Source organism: Toxotes jaculatrix, chromosome 15 (genome assembly GCF_017976425.1).
Source record: "Toxotes jaculatrix isolate fToxJac2 chromosome 15, fToxJac2.pri, whole genome shotgun sequence".
NCBI classification, from domain to species: Eukaryota; Metazoa; Chordata; class Actinopteri; family Toxotidae; genus Toxotes; species Toxotes jaculatrix.
In genome coordinates this window covers 3,906,415-3,926,242 of record NC_054408.1, presented here as the reverse complement: position 1 = coordinate 3,926,242, position 19,828 = coordinate 3,906,415, and the positions used below count along the sequence as shown (strand labels likewise).

Here is a 19,828-nt window from a genome sequence, read left to right as displayed (position 1 = left end):
AAAGAATTTCTCTGGTCTGGTTTCAGTGATGACTTGTAGTCTCGCATCAGGCGGGAAGAAGGACTTTCAGTCTGAGAGTTAAATAGTGCTGAGTGGTCCACTGATGTAAGGTTACTTTAGAGCACTTGGCGACACCCTTTTTAATCAGTATTTTATTGGCGCTGGCAACTGTTGCGTTTGTTTGTTTGTTTTTTTTGTTTTGTTGTTTTTATTTTTTTTTTAAAGCTGCCAACTTGGCTAGACTGCCCAGACTTCACATCAAGTCTCTGTTCGATTTAGGGAGGGGTCACTCATTTATTCCTCTACTATGGACTCTAAAATCACTCCACTTGTCTCTCCCTTGATGCTCTGAATAACAGACTTTATTACTGCCATTTTTTCCCCCTTTAATTAGTATACAGTAATACAGTAGAGATCTGACAGGAGATTAGGGGACTGAGTGATGCAACAAAACATCCCCAGTAGATGCAAACCAGAGATGTTACAGTCGGCACCTTAAAACTTAAACCCTCTAAAAAAATAATTAAAATAAATAAAGTTACAGTGACTCGTATAATCTATAACAAGGCCTATAAAAAGGCCCAACACTCATGACTGTATGTACAATAGCTGGCTCTGTTACATGTAAAGTAAATCAGGCAAGTAAATGAGCAACACTGGCAGCTTCAGTTCAAACTCCGTTTCAGGCCATAAACCATCAGATAAACTACATCATGTGCGACCTCTCGTTTACCAACCTAAACTTCAGCTTGCACTTTGTCTAAATGTTAGTTTTTGGTTAAGAGGATTGTGAAAGTAACACCAGCACATGTGTTAGCCAGTGTTTGTGGTTTCTGTGTTGAGCCTGTTGACTCCGTTGACCTCCCGTCTGTGACGCTTCAAAGAGACGCTTCAAAGAGACGCAATGTGGCTTTGGGGTGTTGATCCAAAGCAAGCAGGCCGCCTGCGAGTGAAACCCAGTAACAATAGCCTGATGTACACACACACTGACAGACACACATGCCCATTTGGACGTGGATAAAATGTGTGGACATGCATACGACAGTACACGTGGAAAAACAGAGAAGCAGAGAAACAGACTTGAACCTGAGCCCGAATTCTGTCGACTGAGTTTATGACCTCAGTCACAGATTTTTCACAAACACACATGCAAATAATGTCATGCTTGCAGATGAATTCAGATCTGTGAAAGAAATGCAGGCAAGAAAGCACATGCATGCAAATGTTTAATTAACAGACTTAGGACTTAAAAACTTTAAAAACTGTAGGGGAAAAAAATCATCATTTCAAAGAACAGAATGAAGCCAGGACCCTGGATTATTTAGTATTGTCATTCTGTAAGGAGTGTGTTCAGGGTCTCATTTGCATGTGTTTGCTTAATACATTAATGTGTTTCAATGAATGTGCCACAAAGCTGAATATGCTGCAATGTCTTCCCTATGTCTGTCGAGTAACGGAGATTAAAAGTAGATAACCAGTCATCAGCGGCTGTTCTTGTTTGTTTGTGTAGATGATAATGATGAGGAGAGTCTGGAGTCAGATCTGGATCAGGTGGGGAATCACGCTTTCGCCCGGATGGAGGGTGATGTGGACAAACAACGGAAACTGATCCTGCAGGGCCAGATGTCGGAGGCAGCCATGCAGAAACAACACCAGAGGAAGTAAGAGTTCACCCCAACTCTGAAATAACTGGAACATATTATTAGAAATGTGAAATATTATATGATATAATGCGTCGTAACAGTTTTCAGTTATGGTCAGCTGAGCCGTGTCAGATGATATATTAGCATTACCAACATTAGCATTAGCAAAACAGTAGCTATGGAAAAAAAAGTACAATATGTTTTAAAACAGTATTCAGCTAAATGTGAATTTTTAGAAACATTGAATGTATTGTGATCATACACACATACAAAATTGACCAACAAAAACATTTTGCCAAATAAATTTGTTTACGTTGTCACTTGACAATTAAGCTGTAATGAAGTTTCTTTTGAGGAAACAGTTATAATAGTTCCGAAGCACGTCCAGTCTATTATATGCTGTTTGCTGTGAATCCATGTGACCATGAACTTTTTTTCATGTGACCATGAAAAAGACTGTGCATTTCTCCCCTGCAGTTATAATCGCTGGCTGTGTCGAGCGAGAGCGGAGGATCTGTCAGACATCGCTGCACTGAAAGCCTTATATCAAACTGGTAAGTGTCTGTGTGTGAGAGGGACAGAGGGAAGTCATATATCAAATCCTTGTATTTTTCAGTATAAGTGATTCACCTCTGTAATATAAATGTGAAACAAAACAAAAAAACAAAAGGGTACTTACAGAAGTGTGTGTGTGTGAGGATTTTTTTTCTTTCCTCTCACTAAACACAGCAGTGATAGAGTACAGTCATCCATCTTTCCCAGTCTGTGGTTGGATTAAAAAAAAAAAAGAAAAAGAAATACAACATCTCTCTCTCTTTCTCTCTCTCTCTCTCTCTCTCTCTCCTCTTTCAGCTGTTGTAAGGTGCAGTTGAATCTCATGACCAGTAGGAGGCAGCGTTGTTATTCAGTTTAGCCCCGTTGTTATCTGAACCTACTGACCTTTTTAAAATGGCATTTCAAAACTTCCATGACTCCATTCAACCTGCTTTTTCAGACCAGGGAAATGTGTAAACCCTTCTGAACTTGCTGATCCCATTCTTATCTGATCTCACTTTGAAAGACATTTATTTGAAATTAAACTCTGTAGCATAAAACCGATGTATTTAATGTGTGAGGAAAGGGGCTTTCCACAAGGAAATTAGTGCTTTCCTGAAAACTGATTTATGTTTCCTCTTATGGTTACTTTGCATATGGTTTGCATATGGTTGTCTTATGATGATGATCATGACTGGAGGCCTTAGCTGACCAAAGTGTTTATTTACCAGTATATCACTGTATCCTCACTTAACAAATAAATCAATTTATGAATATTTATTTCAGCAACCCACATCACAGGACAGATGATTTGTTTTCTACTTCTATCAGGCAATAAGAGATGATAAATATTTTTTTGGTTGAACCAGCATGTGTGTCTGGAGAAGATTTCAAGGTTCAGCTTAACTGTTATTTCAAATGTAAGAAAAACAGTTGAAATGAAATAATGTGTCTTTAGAACCAGAGTAAAAAAAACTGACAACTAGAATGGCACTCAGTAGAGCACATTCCTCCATCAAGGCCAGACAATCCTACGTGTGTGTCTGGCTCTTACAATCGAAAAATAAAAGGAAAAAGGAAGTAGTCTGATAACATAAATGATTTATTTGTCATAAAACTCAGTAAGTACAACTCTTGTGTGTAATGTGGACTCAGCATTTTCTTCCACCAGATCCAGGTTTTTATCATGTTCTACACCAAATCGAACAAACTCATAGATCTTAACACCATAAATATGTCTGAGTTTTTACATCAGGATCCAGACATTATTTCCTCAGGAATTAGCCGGATTCACTACCAAAATTTAATGGGTTCTCCCTTGGCCCATGCCCCATCCCTCCACCGGGTTTAGTGCCAATCGGTTTAGTACTTTTTGTGTAGTTCAAGCCAGATGCAGGTGAAAGCAGAACTTGTTTAACAAAACATGTAAAAGCATCAAGACAAAGACGTTAAATATAAAGGGTGCAGGAAGACCTGAATACAATAATAATTTTTTCATGTTTTTTTTTTTTTTTCATATACAGCCAAAAGGTTTGTTTCTCATGGTCGTGCTACAGGAATGACAGGAGTAAAGGATGAATAAGGAATAGAAAACAGTAACTTCTCATTTACCGCAGAACCAAGAAGTCATGTTGTAGAGCTTCTCACATAAAATCCCTCACAGGAATTTTGAGGGTTGTTAAGTTTGCACAGCTATTACTAATAATTTGGAATACATAGCTAATATTTTGGCATGCGCCAAAGTGATATTTGAGAGATTGCGTGATTCTGTCATTATATCATAGCAACGTGACCAGTGTTGCAGATGCAGTCAGCTTACACTTACATCATCCTCAGATAAATAATAATAAATAACATTTTTGCCATAACACATCAGGGATTTGACCTCCATTAATCAGAGTTTCCATCTGCTGGTCTAAACACGCAGCCACTTTTCAGTATCAGCTATTTAACTGTCAGTTATTTTTACGATCAATCGGTAATTCCTTTAGTCTATAAAATGTCAGAAAGTAGGAGGAAATGTTGAAATTTCTTCTGTCTCACCAACAGACCAAAACTCAAAGACATACGATTTACAGACAAACAAACAAAATGGTGAGAAGCAACAAACCTTCACCACTGAGAAGCAGTAACCAGTGAATGTTTGGCATTTGTCCTTTATAAATGATTTAAATGGACGATTATCAAAATTTCGGACTCACTGACTATTTCACCACTGAAGCATGGCTCGGCCTTTTCTTGGAAAAATATTTACCAGTTAACACATAAATTTGTGAAGACATAATACAACATGGTTACAGGAAGCAGTGATAAGCATCTCCATGGCTGAGCAGGAAAAGAAAAGAGCCACACTTACAGAAAGTCAGACAGGAATTCCAGTGATGTCGATGTCGCACCCTCTGTGCTGAGCTGACAGATGATCTTAGGGGATTTTAGTGCTGAAACACAGAAGCAGAAAGGCTTGTTGAGAAGCTCGGCACTTACCAAGCTGATCATCAGTCACAGTTCATCCTTCTGTTTTAAGACTGGACCAGTGTGTTTGACCTTTGTTATTGTCTCTGTCCCCCCCAGGTGTGGACATGTGTGGCAGGACAGTGATGGTAATAGTTGGACGAAACATCCCAGTGACCCTTATTGACATTGAAAAGGTAACAAAATAAAAGGATTCTTTCAAAATAAAAGACTTCAAACGATGTGACAGCCGGTCAGACCTGACATCATCTGTGCGTCTGAGAGCACATGTTCATATTTATTTTAATCTGAGATATTAATCTGAGTAAATACGTTTAACACACAGCTTCAGTAATTAACAAGAATTTATTATGTTTTTATTCCTCAGTGGCTGTTGTTCATAAATACTGTAGACCTGTTCAGAACTCCTGTTATTGTACCTTAAAATTTAACTCCCCGAACCAAAAATACTAAAACTTGAACCGAAATAAAACTTAATGTGTGTTAACACGGGTGACCAAAAAGTGACTTCTATTAAAATCAATTCACAGGGAACTGAAGTTCAAATAAAAATGTAAAACTTGTAGAATAAATGGAAAACTGTGCAGAATCCACGGCTGTAAATGTGTATGCAAGCTGACTTTGTCTGTGTTTGCGTGTGCAGGCTCTGCTATACTTTATCCATGTGATGGACCACATCACAGTGAAGGAGTACGTGATGGTTTACTTCCACACGCTGACAGGCGACCACAACCACCTGGACTCCGACTTCCTCAAAAACCTCTACGACATCGTCGACATCAAGTCAGTCTGACATTTTGCACTCACTTGTAAAACAGAGCCAGTAACTTGGGGGGGTGCTTCGCTGGGTTATAAACTCAAATGAACATAATCTAAACCTTACACCAAATGCATGCTGGGATATGTTGCATTTCACAGATGTGCAACATTTTGTAATAATAATTTCACATTTCCCAGTTGTTGGACTCCTGGTTTTTGGATCAAAGCATCTCGTGTGTGTTCAGTGTATTTACTCTGAGGTCAAATAGAAGGCTAATTAGCTTAGATATTAGCTCAGTTTCCTTTGTTTCAGTCTTTCGCCTTTCCGCTTTGTCTCATCCCTCTGCCACACACAGTGATTGACTCTGGAGCTGTTATTGCTTTAACCTCCCACCCACTCAACGGCACTGACTTTAATGTTCTGTGCTGTATGTTCTGGGTTTTGCAGAAGAATTAACGTCATTTGGCTAACTCCGCTGCCACATCTCTGGTCTTTAATGGCCAGAATTATCGAACATAGCGCGTGAGGGTTTTTCTTCTAAGAGATGGCTCAGAAAGGTTTTAGGGAATTCCTCCAAATGGAACAAGGGTCTGCCTGACAGGCTTTGACAGCTCCCTGATATTTTTTGCTGTTTCTCTGTTTATAGTAATAAGACATAACATCTAGCCAGGTGCAGCATTTTAATCAAATGAAAAAGAGCAAAATGAGAATTCCCTCTTGCCTCCCTTGTGTGAAATGTACAGCTAGAAGCATCTTCTTTGAGGCTTGGCTGCCATTTGACCCTTGCCTGGCCTTCACTTGGCTCTCCCTTCATACCGCTCAGACCATGCTGACTTCTGCAAGCGCACGGAAGTTCAGATGCACCGTGCATGCTAGAGTGTGACAGAGCCAAGGTTACAGTGTTTAGACTTTTGGAAAAAGCAAAACGAGCTGTGAAACGCTTTTGTTTCGTTGTGGGTTTTGGAAATCTGGAGGCCATATTTGGAACAGGAAACCCAAACTTGGAGCGAGTTCTCAGGGTGATGTATTGGCTGTGACTCATCCTTAATCAGAGGGTTTAAAGTTTTGAAAGCAGATCCTTGTTGTGAACTAGCTCTGGTTAGGCCTTACATAGGAACCACTTAGAAACTATTGGTAGATGTTATACTAGTGAAAGTGTTTAAGTTAAAGACAGGACAGAGCCACTGTCATGTAATTAAAGACAAACTAGAAATATTGCTACCACTCTATGAGATCAGCATGTGGATGATAATTTGTCGCGGACCACCCGACAGATGCAGCCCAGACGTCAGACCTGGATCTAAATCAGTGAAACTTGAAAGATGTCCTTTTTTTTTTTTGTTCAAGATTCCGAATACGCTGGAGGATGTCTGTTATCACATACACAGCATTATCACATCAAATGCTCTACACATGGAGACAGATGTTGTATCCGGGATCAATACTAGCCTAACATTGCATTTCTTTGTTTACAGTCTGCTCAGAGGTTCGCCACGGATGAATTTTTTTCATCAAGCTAAATAGGAGCCATGTCCTCCAAATGAAAAGCAGCGTTGTTTACAGTTCCACCCGGTCATTACAGTTCTGTATTATCTAAAGTGATACTTGCGCTCTTCAACCGACAGACTCCACTGATGGTTCTGTTGTTTTAACGCTGCATGCAGCCAAGCATTGTTTGAACCTACTTTAAATTGTAGTTTAGGACCTAAAATAAAAATGTCAATGTCAAAAATGAGCTGTAGGACAGTTTCAGTGTTGTGGTTTGAATTATGAAAGGGTGCAGTCATGGAAAAATGGCATCTTAGGTTTTAGAGGATGTCAAAAGAAACACAAGTGGTCAGATGATCAGGCTGGTTTAAACAAACCCGCAGGTTAGAGTTATTTAGAGGAGAAAACCAGAGTGAGTTACAGCCCAAACAATCTGTCGTGAACATCCATCAGAGTTTACATACTGACCTCCTTGTTCAACTTTGACGTATGCACAGTTCACACAGTTTCCCTGTGGAATGAGACATTGTAAAAATTTTAGCTTCCCTCACTTTCTGTTTCACCTTCAAATACAGTTATTTTTAGATAATCTGGTTCAACTGTTGTTTTGTTTATAAGCTGACTGGTCGCTGATCTATCTGAAAATTGGCCAAAAGTACGAAAATTGAATCCAAGTAGTAATAAACAATTATTATTATTAGGAAATATCCTTTAGTGTTTAATTTGCTTCAAGCATAATACACTATAACTTTAATAAAGCAATTGAAGTAAGTTAAGATTATTGTATGGCACCCGTCAACATAAACACAAAGGCAAAAGACATAAAATATTGCTGTAACTCTGGAAGAAATCATTCTTAGAGAGAGACTCTACTTTTCAAGTTCTTGTCTCTGTTTAGTAACCACAAGAAAACAAACTTCCTGTGTCAGTGGGTAAACTTTACTCTGTTCATTACTCTCTGTGACTTGTCATTCAGTTGGTTTCACAATACGTTTCCTCACCTTGTTCTGTCTGGAAAATTCAGAAGTTCAAAAAACTCAGTAATCAGAAATACCCCATGCACAGAGTCAGCTTCAAACATGAATGAGGACGCCGTCATTCAGCTTCCTCCTTCACAGGAAAGAAATAGGGAAACCCCATTAAGTCATGAACACAACTGTGACTGCCTCAGTACACTTTGCTGATTCATCACGGAGACTTGCAACTCAGGGCGTAATGCAAATTACCTTAAAATGTCAAGGTTATTTAAAGTTCCTCAAACTCACTGCAGAGTTTTAGTTCTGCCTGATTAATCCTTAAAATGAGAGGATGGACGGGTTAGTGTGCAGTTTGGAACTGGTTTGACAGTCACCAGCCAGCTCATTTTAATCTTTTAAAGATGGGGTTTTTTTTTCATTTGTACCACTTCTGACTTATATGTTGCACTTTCGCATCCTGTCAGGAAGTTTGACTTGGCAAAACACAGAACCGGTTTGTTCTAACAGGTTTGTCATTTAGCAGTGACCTAAGATTTGTAGCTCTCATTCTGGTGAGCAGTCATCTTTCTTTCTTTAGTCCCTGATACATTTTTATGCCTCTGTGCTGGATTGTTAGATGTTGGTGGCCAAAGATAGGATAAAATTAATAAGTGATGACATTTTATATCCAAAAGGTCAGGGGCGACTGTCACCATATTTGGATACCGAATTGGTGACACTAATCTTAGACGCCCACTTTGAAACTGTTATAACTGTATAGATCCTCTGTGCTACCTGATTGAAGATGTATGTGAAGCGTCTACGTTTTAGAATTTGCAGCTTCTTTACAGCGACATCCATATTTGACGCACTGTCTACAACTTTCTGTTCTATCAGCATCAGCTTTATTGGCTAAGCATGTGAACACATACAAGGAGTTTGACTCTGTTTTTTGTCTCTCTCTCAATGAACTTATGAACTATTAAAGTAGACAAACAGCAGAGCAAGAAATTCCCTCAGAGTCTTCACTTCATATATTGTATGAGTTTGGACAGACATGGATGTAAACTGCAACTTAACTGGATTGGGGAATCACACATCCGCAAGTCGATAATTCTAGTTTATTAGGTTTTACAGTCTATGGTTATATACAGTTAAGTATAGTGGTGCATTATCATGGGGAGAGCACCCCCCCCCCAGTGAGAATCAAGACCTTTTTTCTGGTACTTGCTGTTCTTGCTTATTCTACTGTGCAAAGCAAGCAGCCCACACTTCTGCTTCTGTGTTTCATGTTTAGGGATTACATTTCACATAAACACAACTTTCATCTGTAAATGTTATTCAGGCCTTACACTTTCTATTTATGCCCCAGCTCTTTTGTCAGGATGTGTGATTAATTGTGAAGCATTTTCTCTCAGGTTCACTTCTCAAGCACTTCTCTAGCCGTTGCTGGTCTTTTGGTTTAGCGAGGCACTGTTGATCTACACAGGCAATGGAACCACTAACCCTAGCCTGGCATGTCCAGCGTGTTCAACCCATCGAGTCATTGATTGGCTGCAGATGCATTTTGGCTCCAGACAAGTTAACCGGCAGACTAAAGCCAAACATGAACGCAAAAAGTTTCCAAAACTGTTTGGCTGCGTAGGGAGATTGATTACTTTCACCAGGAGACAGTTGAGCTTTGAGTGAGGCTGATTATTATCTTTTGCCCCCTCTGGGCCCAGCGCTGGACCAGAACAGAAGTCTCACGTCATGGCTTGGTACCCCTGACTCCCCTCTGAGTTAGTTTGTCTTAAGTGCTATTCAGACACTGAAATCTGAATATAACTGCTGGTATTTGTAGTTTGTATTTGCAGCTTAGGTTACTTCAGGTTTGCTGGTGTCAGAGATTCACCCACAGGCTCACTGCACCCACAGAAATCAGGGAGTGTGCTGGGCTGTCGAGAGTCAGAAAGGGTCGGTGCATGTTATCTTCAGAACAGAGGGGCGGAGGGTTTTCTCCAGTTATTGTGGAATCATCAGCTTAACTAGTTTATACTGGTTTGGGGACCTCAGGATTGCATCTGTGCTTTTTTGCCAATGATATGGTTTTATTGCCTCATTGGACTGTGACCTGCTGGGTGGGACTGAGTTGCGGCCACAAGTGAACAAGTCATGACACTGACAGACGGAAGCACCCTCTGTGATTTCGGCTACACTGAGCCACACACGGTGAGAGGCGATTTGTCTGAAGGGGCAGCTCTCAATTTACAAGTAGACTCCAATTTTCACCTCTGGTCCAGAGCTCAGGGTATGAGATCATGGAGACAAGTGACAAGAATGAGTTTCCTTTGCAGGCTGTCTCATTAGGGACAGGTTCAGGTCCCCAGCTGAACTGAATAGTTGATATTTTAAGATATCTTGTGCACATAATTGACAATATGACCGGTGGGTGCTGTTGGAGGAAGTCCTGCTGTCACGTACCGCTTACGGTGTCTTGTCAAGAACTAAAATGTTGGACAAATGCTGGCAGTCGTGACGTCATGGTGGCACTGGAGGAAAAGTCACACGAGGAAAACCTCACACGATTAGTGCAAATCATCTGGGCACCATTCATTTCGTAAACAATTTTCATGGCAGTCCATTTAATTCTTCCCGAGATTTTTAACTCTGAACTGGATAAAACCACAAACAGACCAAAGACATTGTCCCATCCCAAAGTGCACTGTTAAAAATAGCCTGTCCAGTTAACAGAGTGATCTACTGGGAGATGAATAATCGCACTGTGAAGTAATTGTTGGATACACTGACGTGTTGCATTAGATCCCCAAGTGCAGAGTTTTCCTGTTTAATAACTGAACATAGGCAGAATGAACTTTTTGATCAAATCCAGTAATAAGTGATGTTTGAATCCAAATCTTTTTTCTTTCTCTCAGCTACAGAGCAGCACCTGGGGATTCAATCCTGTTATAAAGCTAAATAATTTCCTAAAACAGCTGAGCATGGAAGTAGTGCATTTTGGGGGAACTATTTTCAGCTGCCGATTAATCTACATTTGTTGTTCCAGTGCCTATTTAGTGCAGCGGGGACAGTGTACATGGGATTGACTAAGAAGTTCCCAGGTTCATAGTAACACAAATGTTTTCTTAGTAGTTTTTGGACAAAAATGAAGCTCTGTGTCACAGAGGAATAAGATGCTCTGTATTAGGGTTTGGCTACAAAACCCGTCAAGGATCAGTTCATTGTTGGTGTTGGTGTTTTCAGTGGAACTGACATACTAGACATCATACTAAACTCCTCTTGCTATCTATGCCTGTCTGTGTAAACATTCTTCAGGCTATTAAACAAGGATCCACTGTGCAAAGACAGTTGTGAGTTGATTGATAAGTACATTGGCCTTTAGCAGTTTCCACACACTGCACGTGTGCAAAGGTTGGCATGTTGCATGAGTAAGTTGGGAGGGCAGGGGGGGGGTAGGATGTTTGTGTGTGTGTGTGTCTGTGTGGTAAATGTTTCCATTCTGATGGAGGAGCTGCAGCTGATTGTCTGTGTGTTTTGGGACAGCACCTCGCACCTTTGGAAACACAACTGCAGTGACTTCACACACACACGCACACACACACACACACACGCACGCACGCACACACACACACACTGTCATCTGTTTCAGAGGATTAATCCCTTTCACTTTATCTTTGTCGTAGTCCTCGTTTTCGCACATCTGTTTTTCTTCTCTGTTGTGTTTAAGAAATCGTGAGTCATTGTCATAACCTAGCTGTAAGTGCTTCTTGCTGAAGTCTTCTGTTTTATGTGTTGCAGATTTAAAAAGAATTTAAAGGCCTTCTACTTCGTACATCCGACATTTCGCTCCAAGGTAAGGTCATGTCCTGTCATGTACTAAACTGATATTTGCAGTGTCCTCAGAGCCCAGTGTATAACCAGGTTTAAAGGATCATATCAGTGTGTACATTTCTCTTAACAAATACTAGCAATTTGAATTGTAATTACTGTTGTAGAAGTGTTAGTTGTAGTTAGTTTTAGAAGGGTTATTGTTTATTTACTGGTTGATTGCGTATTTGTATTCAACCCTTTCTACTGAATTTGTCACGGTATGTTTTGGCTCATAACTCCTGCAGTTTGAGACATAAAAGCAAAATTAATATCATAGACTTCTGGGCTAAACACAAATCTCTTAGTGTAGGCCACACTGATTTCCACTGAGAGATCTCTCACCATTTCAAAAAGACTTCTGAGAAACTTCCTGAAAAACTTGCAAATATTTGCAAATATCTTTTTTTTTTTTAGATCTCGTACTGTTTTATTATACTTGCCTGGCAATTTTTTCGAACTGTGTCTGACTTCACACAGCCTGCCATGACTCTCAAAATACATTGTGCAATTGCAGCAAAATTTAATTCACACACACACACACACCAGCCCTGCACAATTCGCCTGCTGCAGCAACATTGTCATTTTAAATGGCACCGTAATCATGAGTCTCACTCGCTTGGAATTTTGAACAATCCTGTCCTTGGACGAAGGCCTAACCTTCCCAGGATGAGGTATTATCCAGAAATCAGAATGATTGTCCATCACGTTGTGTATTTAGATGCTAATCCTGATCCAGACGCAAAATCAAAACTTCTAAATATTTCTCTGTTATGAAAATAACAAATCTAGAGAACTGTGCAGCCTTGGCGGTGATATGCACTCTCTAAGTGCTTTCTGGTTTATATCTGTTTCTTTATTGTTTAGTACTTTTTGCTGCAATGGCCAAACTTCCCCTTGGGGATCATTAAACTTCCATTAGACATAATCTTGTTTCTGTTGCTTTAGAAAGTTGTGTTCAGTTTTGCCTTTGTTGGTTATGGCAAGATTAATATCTTGTTAACATAAAGTGAAGATCAAAAACCATCTATAACTGATGAAGCTCTCTCGCTCTTCATTATTCACAACCCGATCCAGGTCTCCACGTGGTTCTTCACCACCTTCAGTGTGTCGGGGATGAAGGACAAAGTCCGCTACCTGGACAGCCTGCAGCAGCTCTTCACCTGCATCAAACCCGAACAGATCGACATCCCTCCGTTTGTCCTGGAGTATGACGGACGGGTAAGCACCATCACACACAGAGGTGCCGCTGGCACGTGATCTATGACTTCAAAACCCCATCAAGTGATTCCTGAAATCCAAGTTTTCATTTTGGTTAGGCAAGCTGCTGACGTGACAGCAGCAATGTACTGGTATCACGTTACCTGGAAGGTGGTTTAACTCTCCAGCCTCTTTACATTTCCTCGTTTTGGTTTTTCTCTCACCTTCAGAGCTTACATGCTTCTGTGATCAGTAGGGCGAATCTAAGGTGGTTTTTAGGTGTGGCTGATTTACTAAAACAAGCAGATCTGTAGGGATGGGAGTTGATAAGCTGTTATATTATCTCTGAGTCTGAACGTGAAGAAACAGAGAGGAAAAGGATGAAATGAGAGTATTTACACTGGAATCTAAGCCCATATTTGCCTAGAGAGAGGTTTCAGCATATTGCTGGTGTTTCCACCCTTTCTTTAAACTACAACCAGCGGAGACGTTTGAGTTTGGCGTCACTGTTGTGCAATGTGCAACCGTCAGAAAAACATGCTGGCATAGATAAAAAGAGTTGATAAGCTCAGTTGACCCTTGACTTTTTATCTATAAATGGTTCTGGAAATTCTCACTTAGGCACCTGAACGTGGGTCCCACTTTCAGGGTGTTGGTCAGGGCCTTTCTCCATACAACAGGTGGTGAAGCATAAGGTTTAGCTCAGGTTCTGGTTTGCCTTGCCAAAATATTCCACTGATGTCTGAAGAACATCTGAAATTTGAGACAAACGATCCAAGTTACCACACGTTTTTAACTTAAAAAAAGATGCACACCGTCTTTTTGACGAGCTCTGAATTCTAAAACTTACAGTCAGTATGTGTCTGCACCTCCCCTTCTTATTATTTACGGTGGTGAGACACAGAGAGAGAGAGAGAAGCCTTCACTTCGAGTTACATACTGTATAGCTTCACATCTGCTTTCTGGCTTATTGTGTTTTAATGGAATCCTAACCTCCCGCTGATCTCTCTGTTTCCTCACATGCCAAATATAAACACTTAAATGTGTTTACACTCTTGTGTTTTATTCTGAGCCCTGTTCCCCAGCTCATTTTGAAAGAGGAAAAGCAGAGCGGAGATGAAATGAGAGAAATCACTAAGTCTATTTATTTCCATTTGATGTTTCTTGTTTTAGTGATGTAAACCAGAGAAAGGGTAACAATCAGCTAATGACTTGTTTGTTGTGTGTATGTGAGTGTGCATTTATAGAAATGACATCAATTAATCAGTTAGCCTACAAAGTCAATTAAAATGACAGTGTTCAGGAGGTTCTGTGTTGATTTCTCTTTGAAATTTGGGATCTGAGTTATGGCTATCAGCGGCTTTCATCCAGCCATTGATGTTAATGCAGACTCTACCAGCTTTATTCGTGTGCACTCACCTGTGAGAAAGTGTTGCAGGTTCCTTCAGATGAAAAGGGACTGTTTAGACCACCAGATGTGGGCCTGTGACTGTTCTGAGTGTAATCCAGCTTTTTAAAAAAGAAATGTGTCAAAGTGAGACATCAGAAACGCTGCTTTTCGTGTCCTCCTCCTTAGATGCATAAAAAAGATCCAGTGATCTTGTTTGGGTTCTTCGTGATCTGCGATTGGCTGCCATGTGACTGTATTTTCACTTTGTGGTGGTTTGTAGTTTGCGTTGGCTGATAAAAAGGTATAAATATGTTTTTTCCTTCGTTGAATGTTGGAAGATTGTAAGGTATTCGGCCCAGCTGAGCAGTAAGCTTTAGCTTGTTTTGGATTCTTCAGTTTGGATTCATACGAGGTTCCGTGAAATGACTTTAACATAATTTCGCTCCGAAGTGACACATGAATGCATGAATTAAGATGTCAAAAGTAGTGAAAGCTACACTGCTGGAACTAAATACACCATCAAGGAAGTTGGGCTTTAGTTGTCTGTTGCAGTTTATTCATACAGGAAAAACCTCGTACCACAGTCCTGTACCAGCCTCTTGAAATGAATCAGGTTTAGTCCTTTGGACTGCACGCGAGCAAATGGAAACAATATTTTTGAATACCAATGTGCAAATCCCCATATTGGATCCATTTTATTGTTGGCATTGTGAGCTAGCCTCAGGGCGAAGGTAGACCTGCAGGTTTTCTACGATGGCAATACGTGTTGCCCTAAAATCGTTTGTGGCTTTCGAAAGAGCACCAGAGGAAAAAATGTTTGAGGGGGGGGGTTTGGCTTGAACTGTGCATCAGTCCAACTGATTTTTTTTTTGACATTGTCTGTTAGAGCTTGTGTCATCATGGATGCATTAGTGACTGAACAGTTTTTAAGTTAGAGGCATTTCTTATAGTGATGAACCTACAGTGAATTATTACCTGAATCTGCAGCTCCCCTCAGCTTTACAAAGCTTCATGTTGAGTTTCAGTTCATTGTTTAGTCGTCCAGGCCCCAACATTATTGTTTTGGTTCAGTCTTACTGCTCTCATAGCGTCAGTTTAAGCTCTAAAATTCTGTCTGTTAAGCACCGAAAAGCAGGAACAGGAACATTTTGCAATTGAAGAGCCAGATATTTAACTCAGGAAGTGGTGGAGACCAACAACAGAGCTAAAATAGCGAGAGAAGATTGACTTGGACTTAGATTCACCAGGTGGCCACATATTGATATTGTTGCTCTGTAACTGCTGGATGTTTACATAAAGAACTGTCTTCTAATAAGTTTTTCCACATCAGCTTAAAAGATTAGGCCAGTGTTGTGTTCAAAGTTTGTTTCTACTGTCCCCAAGTGGCCAAAAAAAAATTAGTTGTTGCAGGTTTTAAGCTTCTTAAGGCGAAAAAGGGTAAACTGTATGTTTAGGGCTTGAAAGTTCCAGAGCTTACACCAGCCCCGCCTCTGTCCCATATATCCCTATGATATAATACATCACCTATAACACTGTGTGAGAAAGTAACAGGTGAGCTTGAGTTACCTCTCATGAGTTCAGCTAATTGTAGCTTTCCTGGAAAGTGCACTGAAGAGATAAAATCACTGGCTCCACCTGACACTGCAATGAGGCGTTTGTCAAAGCACACCTCTTCGCCTCACAGGGGACCAGTTACTATTATAACTGTAAGTGTGAGCCAGAGCAGGGAGAAGTGTTTCTCATGTTTGACTCAGCCCACCCAGACACTCTCCTATCCAAACAAATGTTTTTTGGTTTTTTTGTATTTATTATTTCTTCATCCAAAAAGCTGTGTGGAAATATAGTTACACGTCTGCCAGAACGATGGATTCATGTCCAGTCCTGGGCTGACTTGGAAATTAAGTGCAGTCGATTCACAATGCCGAGCCCCTCGCCTTTCTCAGGGTCGACCGCCACAAATAAATTATCAACCCATGGGAAATGAATGATGTCACTGCTGTGACATTTTTGATTCTGATTGGCCCAGAGGGGGACGCAGGACCAAGGGGGGGGGACAACATGTTTGCTGTTGATTGATGCAGTAAATTCGCCTTATAGTGGCCTTTATTCAACACAGGTACTGAGTGCCAGGATGTTATTGATAACAGGCTTTCATGTTCAGTTGCCAGTTTATTAGCCAGACCAAAATAAAACTTTTGCAGTCTAATACAACAGTCCTGCAATAAATCTTCCCTTCATGAAGGTTATGATGTTCGGTTTTTGCTGATGAAAGCTGAATCAGTACCTCTATCATTATAACCTTCATGAAGCTAGTTACACCTAATAAACTGAGACAGGCCTTTATTTTTAATTTGCCTTGTTTATAATTACAGCTTTAGTGAGATGGTTCAGCTTGAGTTTGTTGTAGATGCTGTTTTCTGTTCGTCAAACGTTTTAACCTTTTGTTTGAACAGCGCTAATTCTCAGCACAGCAAAGTAGTGTCATGTCATAGCGTCCACTCTGCTGCTATTTCTTTCTCTAACCAAAATACTGTTTTGTTTTGTTTTCTCACGTAATTGATGCCAGTTGTGTCCATTTTGCCATATTTTCGAATGAATTTCCAGTCACTGAAACTCCTCCGGCATCGCCGTTTCACATTCAAACCTTTCCAGCACATTTGCAAGAAAAACTCAATTGTACTGACAATAATTAAATCACTCTGCTCGGGGAATAAAAACGAGAGCAGAAATGATTTGAATTGGTGAATAAAAACAGACCCAAAGCAGAAAATTGGTGACTATGTCATAGGCCTGTTGTTGTGATGATGGAAATTAAACTGTAGAGATGTACATTAAAGTGTGCAATGTTTTTAACAGCTGACCTTTGTTCATGCTGGCAAAGCCCCAATTATTTGGAATTTCATAATATTTCACAATGTCTAGTCTGTTGTTTAATTATTTAGTTTGAAACTGACCACGTGATGATTTCTGTCTTCTCCAACTCAGGTGAATGGACCCTACCATCCCGCCCAGTCCTCCAGTCTGTGACGGGCAACCAATCAGACCTCTCTGCCAGGGTGACGGCCGGACGAATGGAAGCCATTTATGGACATCGTGTTGCCCGTGTGGTCTGACCTCCTAACCTCCTCTTTAAAGCTCAGAAGCGTGGTCGGGGAAACTCTCCTTTTGTTCTGTCCCTGCCAAAAAGGACAAAATTAACAGTCACAGTCCACATTCAGCAGCTTCTGGCCCGGTGAGCAGTCATTCGCACTCGCCACAGACTATTTGTGGATCTGGTATGGCTTTTGGATTATGACTTACACCAAGAGATCTTAATCAGCAGTTTCCTCAAACATCCCTAAATATGAAGTGTCATGTCAAGCCTGACAGTTGCTCAGAGTCTTTTCCATCGTGCGGTCGTATCATGTGTCCTCGCCCATGTCTCAGAATACTGTCAGACTTTTCGAACGCTGGACCGTAGAGGATGACGTCTGTCTGGATTTCCTCCCTGTTTCATTCTGTGCCGTGCCACCCTGGACTGCAAAAGCTCTGGATGAAGTAAAGACTAATGCCGCGTTTCACTCAGTCGGAAGCTGGAAATTCCCACCCGGTACGATGGTGTAATAACAACCTCTGTGTGCTCCTGCGGGCGGCGCTCGGAAAACCCCAGACAGGGGAGAGACACTTACGCCTGGGAGATTTACGTAGCTTAGAACATTAAATTTACATAACAGAGTTATGTTTTTCCATTTAGCAGCTTAAAGGAACAGTTTGACACTTTGTGAAATAGGCTTATTTGATTTCTTGCTGCGAGTTAGACGAGAAGAGGGACGCCACTTTCATACCTGTGCATTAAATATGAAGCTGCAGGTACATTTAGCATGAAGACTGAAAGCAAGGGGAAACAGCTAACTCCACAACCTATCGTTTTTACACTTCAGTTTTAGTACGGATTACACAAACAAAATATACTGTGTTAGTTTATGAGCTTTAAAGGTGCTGGCGTTTTTTTTTTTTTTTTTTTTTTTTTAGCTTTGAGCAGAGTCAGACTACTTTTAGCTTCATATTTACTGCACAGAAGTGAGAGTGTTATCCTACTTCTCATCTAAAGACAGGAGAGCATATAAGAAAAGACCTGCTGATATCTGCGTCACAAAAACCTTCTCAAATTCCCACTTTGGACCAAACTCCACTGGCTTTTCTCTTGTATTTTCTTACCAGGAAGTTTGGATTCCTCACTCTATGGTGTGTCTGTAAGGCCGCAGGACATAAATGTGCTTCTACCCACAGCTCACTATCCTTGTTAAACATAGCTCTGAAACAACTTATCAGTAAATCGACAGATAATTGATTAACAGTTTGTTTTTGTTTTGTTTTTTTTTAAATAAATGATTAATTGTTATTCATTAAGCAGAAAAATGCCAAACATTCACTGGTTCCAGTTTCTCAGTTGTTAGCAGTTGCTGCTCTTTTTCTGGTTTATATTGTTATGAATTTAGGACCTCACTTTTAGGCTCTGGGCAATTTTCACTATTTCTTGAAACCTTATAGATAAAACAAAAAATTACAAGGCGTGTGTGTCAGAAACTTCTTCTATAGTGGTGCCTGTGTAAAGATGCAGTAACTAGTCTTTGTTAAATCCGTCTACTAATCAAGCTGAAGGTTCTTGCTGTCAGTTCACAACCTGGTGGTCAGGAGGCGACCTAGGGGACTAGCAGCAGTCCTCTCTTACTACACCAGCTAATCGTTTCATGTATTTGCTTCCAAATTGTCTTACAGACGAAAATTTCTGTTTTATAGCCACTCTCACTCTCACATGATGAAGGTAGATCCTTGCCATTGCTAATGGAGCTTGAAGTCTTCTGTGCCTGTCTGTCTGTATGTTCCTCACTCACTAATTTCTCTCTATGTGCACAGTTAGCTCTGCTTTACTTGGTGTTTTCACAATCCACACGTTGATTTAACTTGGACTACCAGACTGGTGGGTTTACTTTATCAGGGCAATTGCAAATCAAATGTACTGAACTTTCCAGCAGTCATTATGTAGCGAGCACCATCTGTCTGGTACCCCAAGAGGTAACACTATCACCATGAATGTAGATTCAGTTTGATTAACATCTGTCATTGTTGGGACTGATTTCACCTTCTTGCCTTCTTGTGTGTTGTTCCGTCTTCACCGAGTCCTGTCCTGTCGCGATTTCCACACACCGCCGAGACGTCAGAAATCTCCATCGGCATGTTTAAGTGACTTCAGATCTGCTGGCAAGAAACAAACTCGTAAAGCTCTTCTCCTCAGAGGTACTCACTAACAGATGATAAACAAAAACAACCAAAAAAACAGTCCAGAAGCATGTGTCTGCATGGTCAGAACAGTCATGTGACACTATCATATAGAGTCCAGCTTGAAAACTGTAGCTTACCTGTTGTTAGATTTCGTAGACTTGTCCAGCGACCCGGGGGGGTGTGCCATGTCAGTCGCTCCAGGACATTTTGGTAACTGTTGTGCTCCGTTTTAAATCAATATACAGTTCATCACTCT

The 19,828-nt window shown here is 40.6% G+C and overlaps 1 protein-coding gene and 1 long non-coding RNA gene across 4 annotated transcripts in view; one reads left to right on the top strand and one right to left on the bottom strand.

Annotated features, from left to right (window-relative positions):
* Window positions 1-17,445, top strand: part of gdap2 (ganglioside induced differentiation associated protein 2) — a 27,352-nt gene extending 9,907 nt beyond the window's left edge. For both annotated transcript variants that reach the window (XM_041057180.1, XM_041057181.1), the window contains exons 8-14: window positions 1,511-1,661; window positions 2,121-2,197; window positions 4,749-4,825; window positions 5,293-5,432; window positions 11,652-11,706; window positions 12,798-12,941; window positions 17,296-17,445. In XM_041057180.1, the coding sequence (XP_040913114.1) occupies window positions 1,511-1,661; window positions 2,121-2,197; window positions 4,749-4,825; window positions 5,293-5,432; window positions 11,652-11,706; window positions 12,798-12,941; window positions 17,296-17,337 (686 nt within the window). In that variant the 3' untranslated portion in view covers window positions 17,338-17,445. The remainder of the gene's footprint in view (window positions 1-1,510; window positions 1,662-2,120; window positions 2,198-4,748; window positions 4,826-5,292; window positions 5,433-11,651; window positions 11,707-12,797; window positions 12,942-17,295) is intronic.
* On the bottom strand, window positions 2,337-19,828 carry LOC121194344. Of its 2 annotated transcripts, XR_005895371.1 has the most exons (5): window positions 19,710-19,828; window positions 19,433-19,548; window positions 17,265-17,486; window positions 4,534-4,615; window positions 2,337-2,406 (listed from the first exon to the last, which is right to left on the bottom strand). It is a non-coding gene; the product is annotated as an uncharacterized LOC121194344 (long non-coding RNA). The 2 variants fall into 2 exon arrangements; XR_005895370.1 differs by lacking the exon at window positions 2,337-2,406 and having other exon boundaries at window positions 3,328-4,615.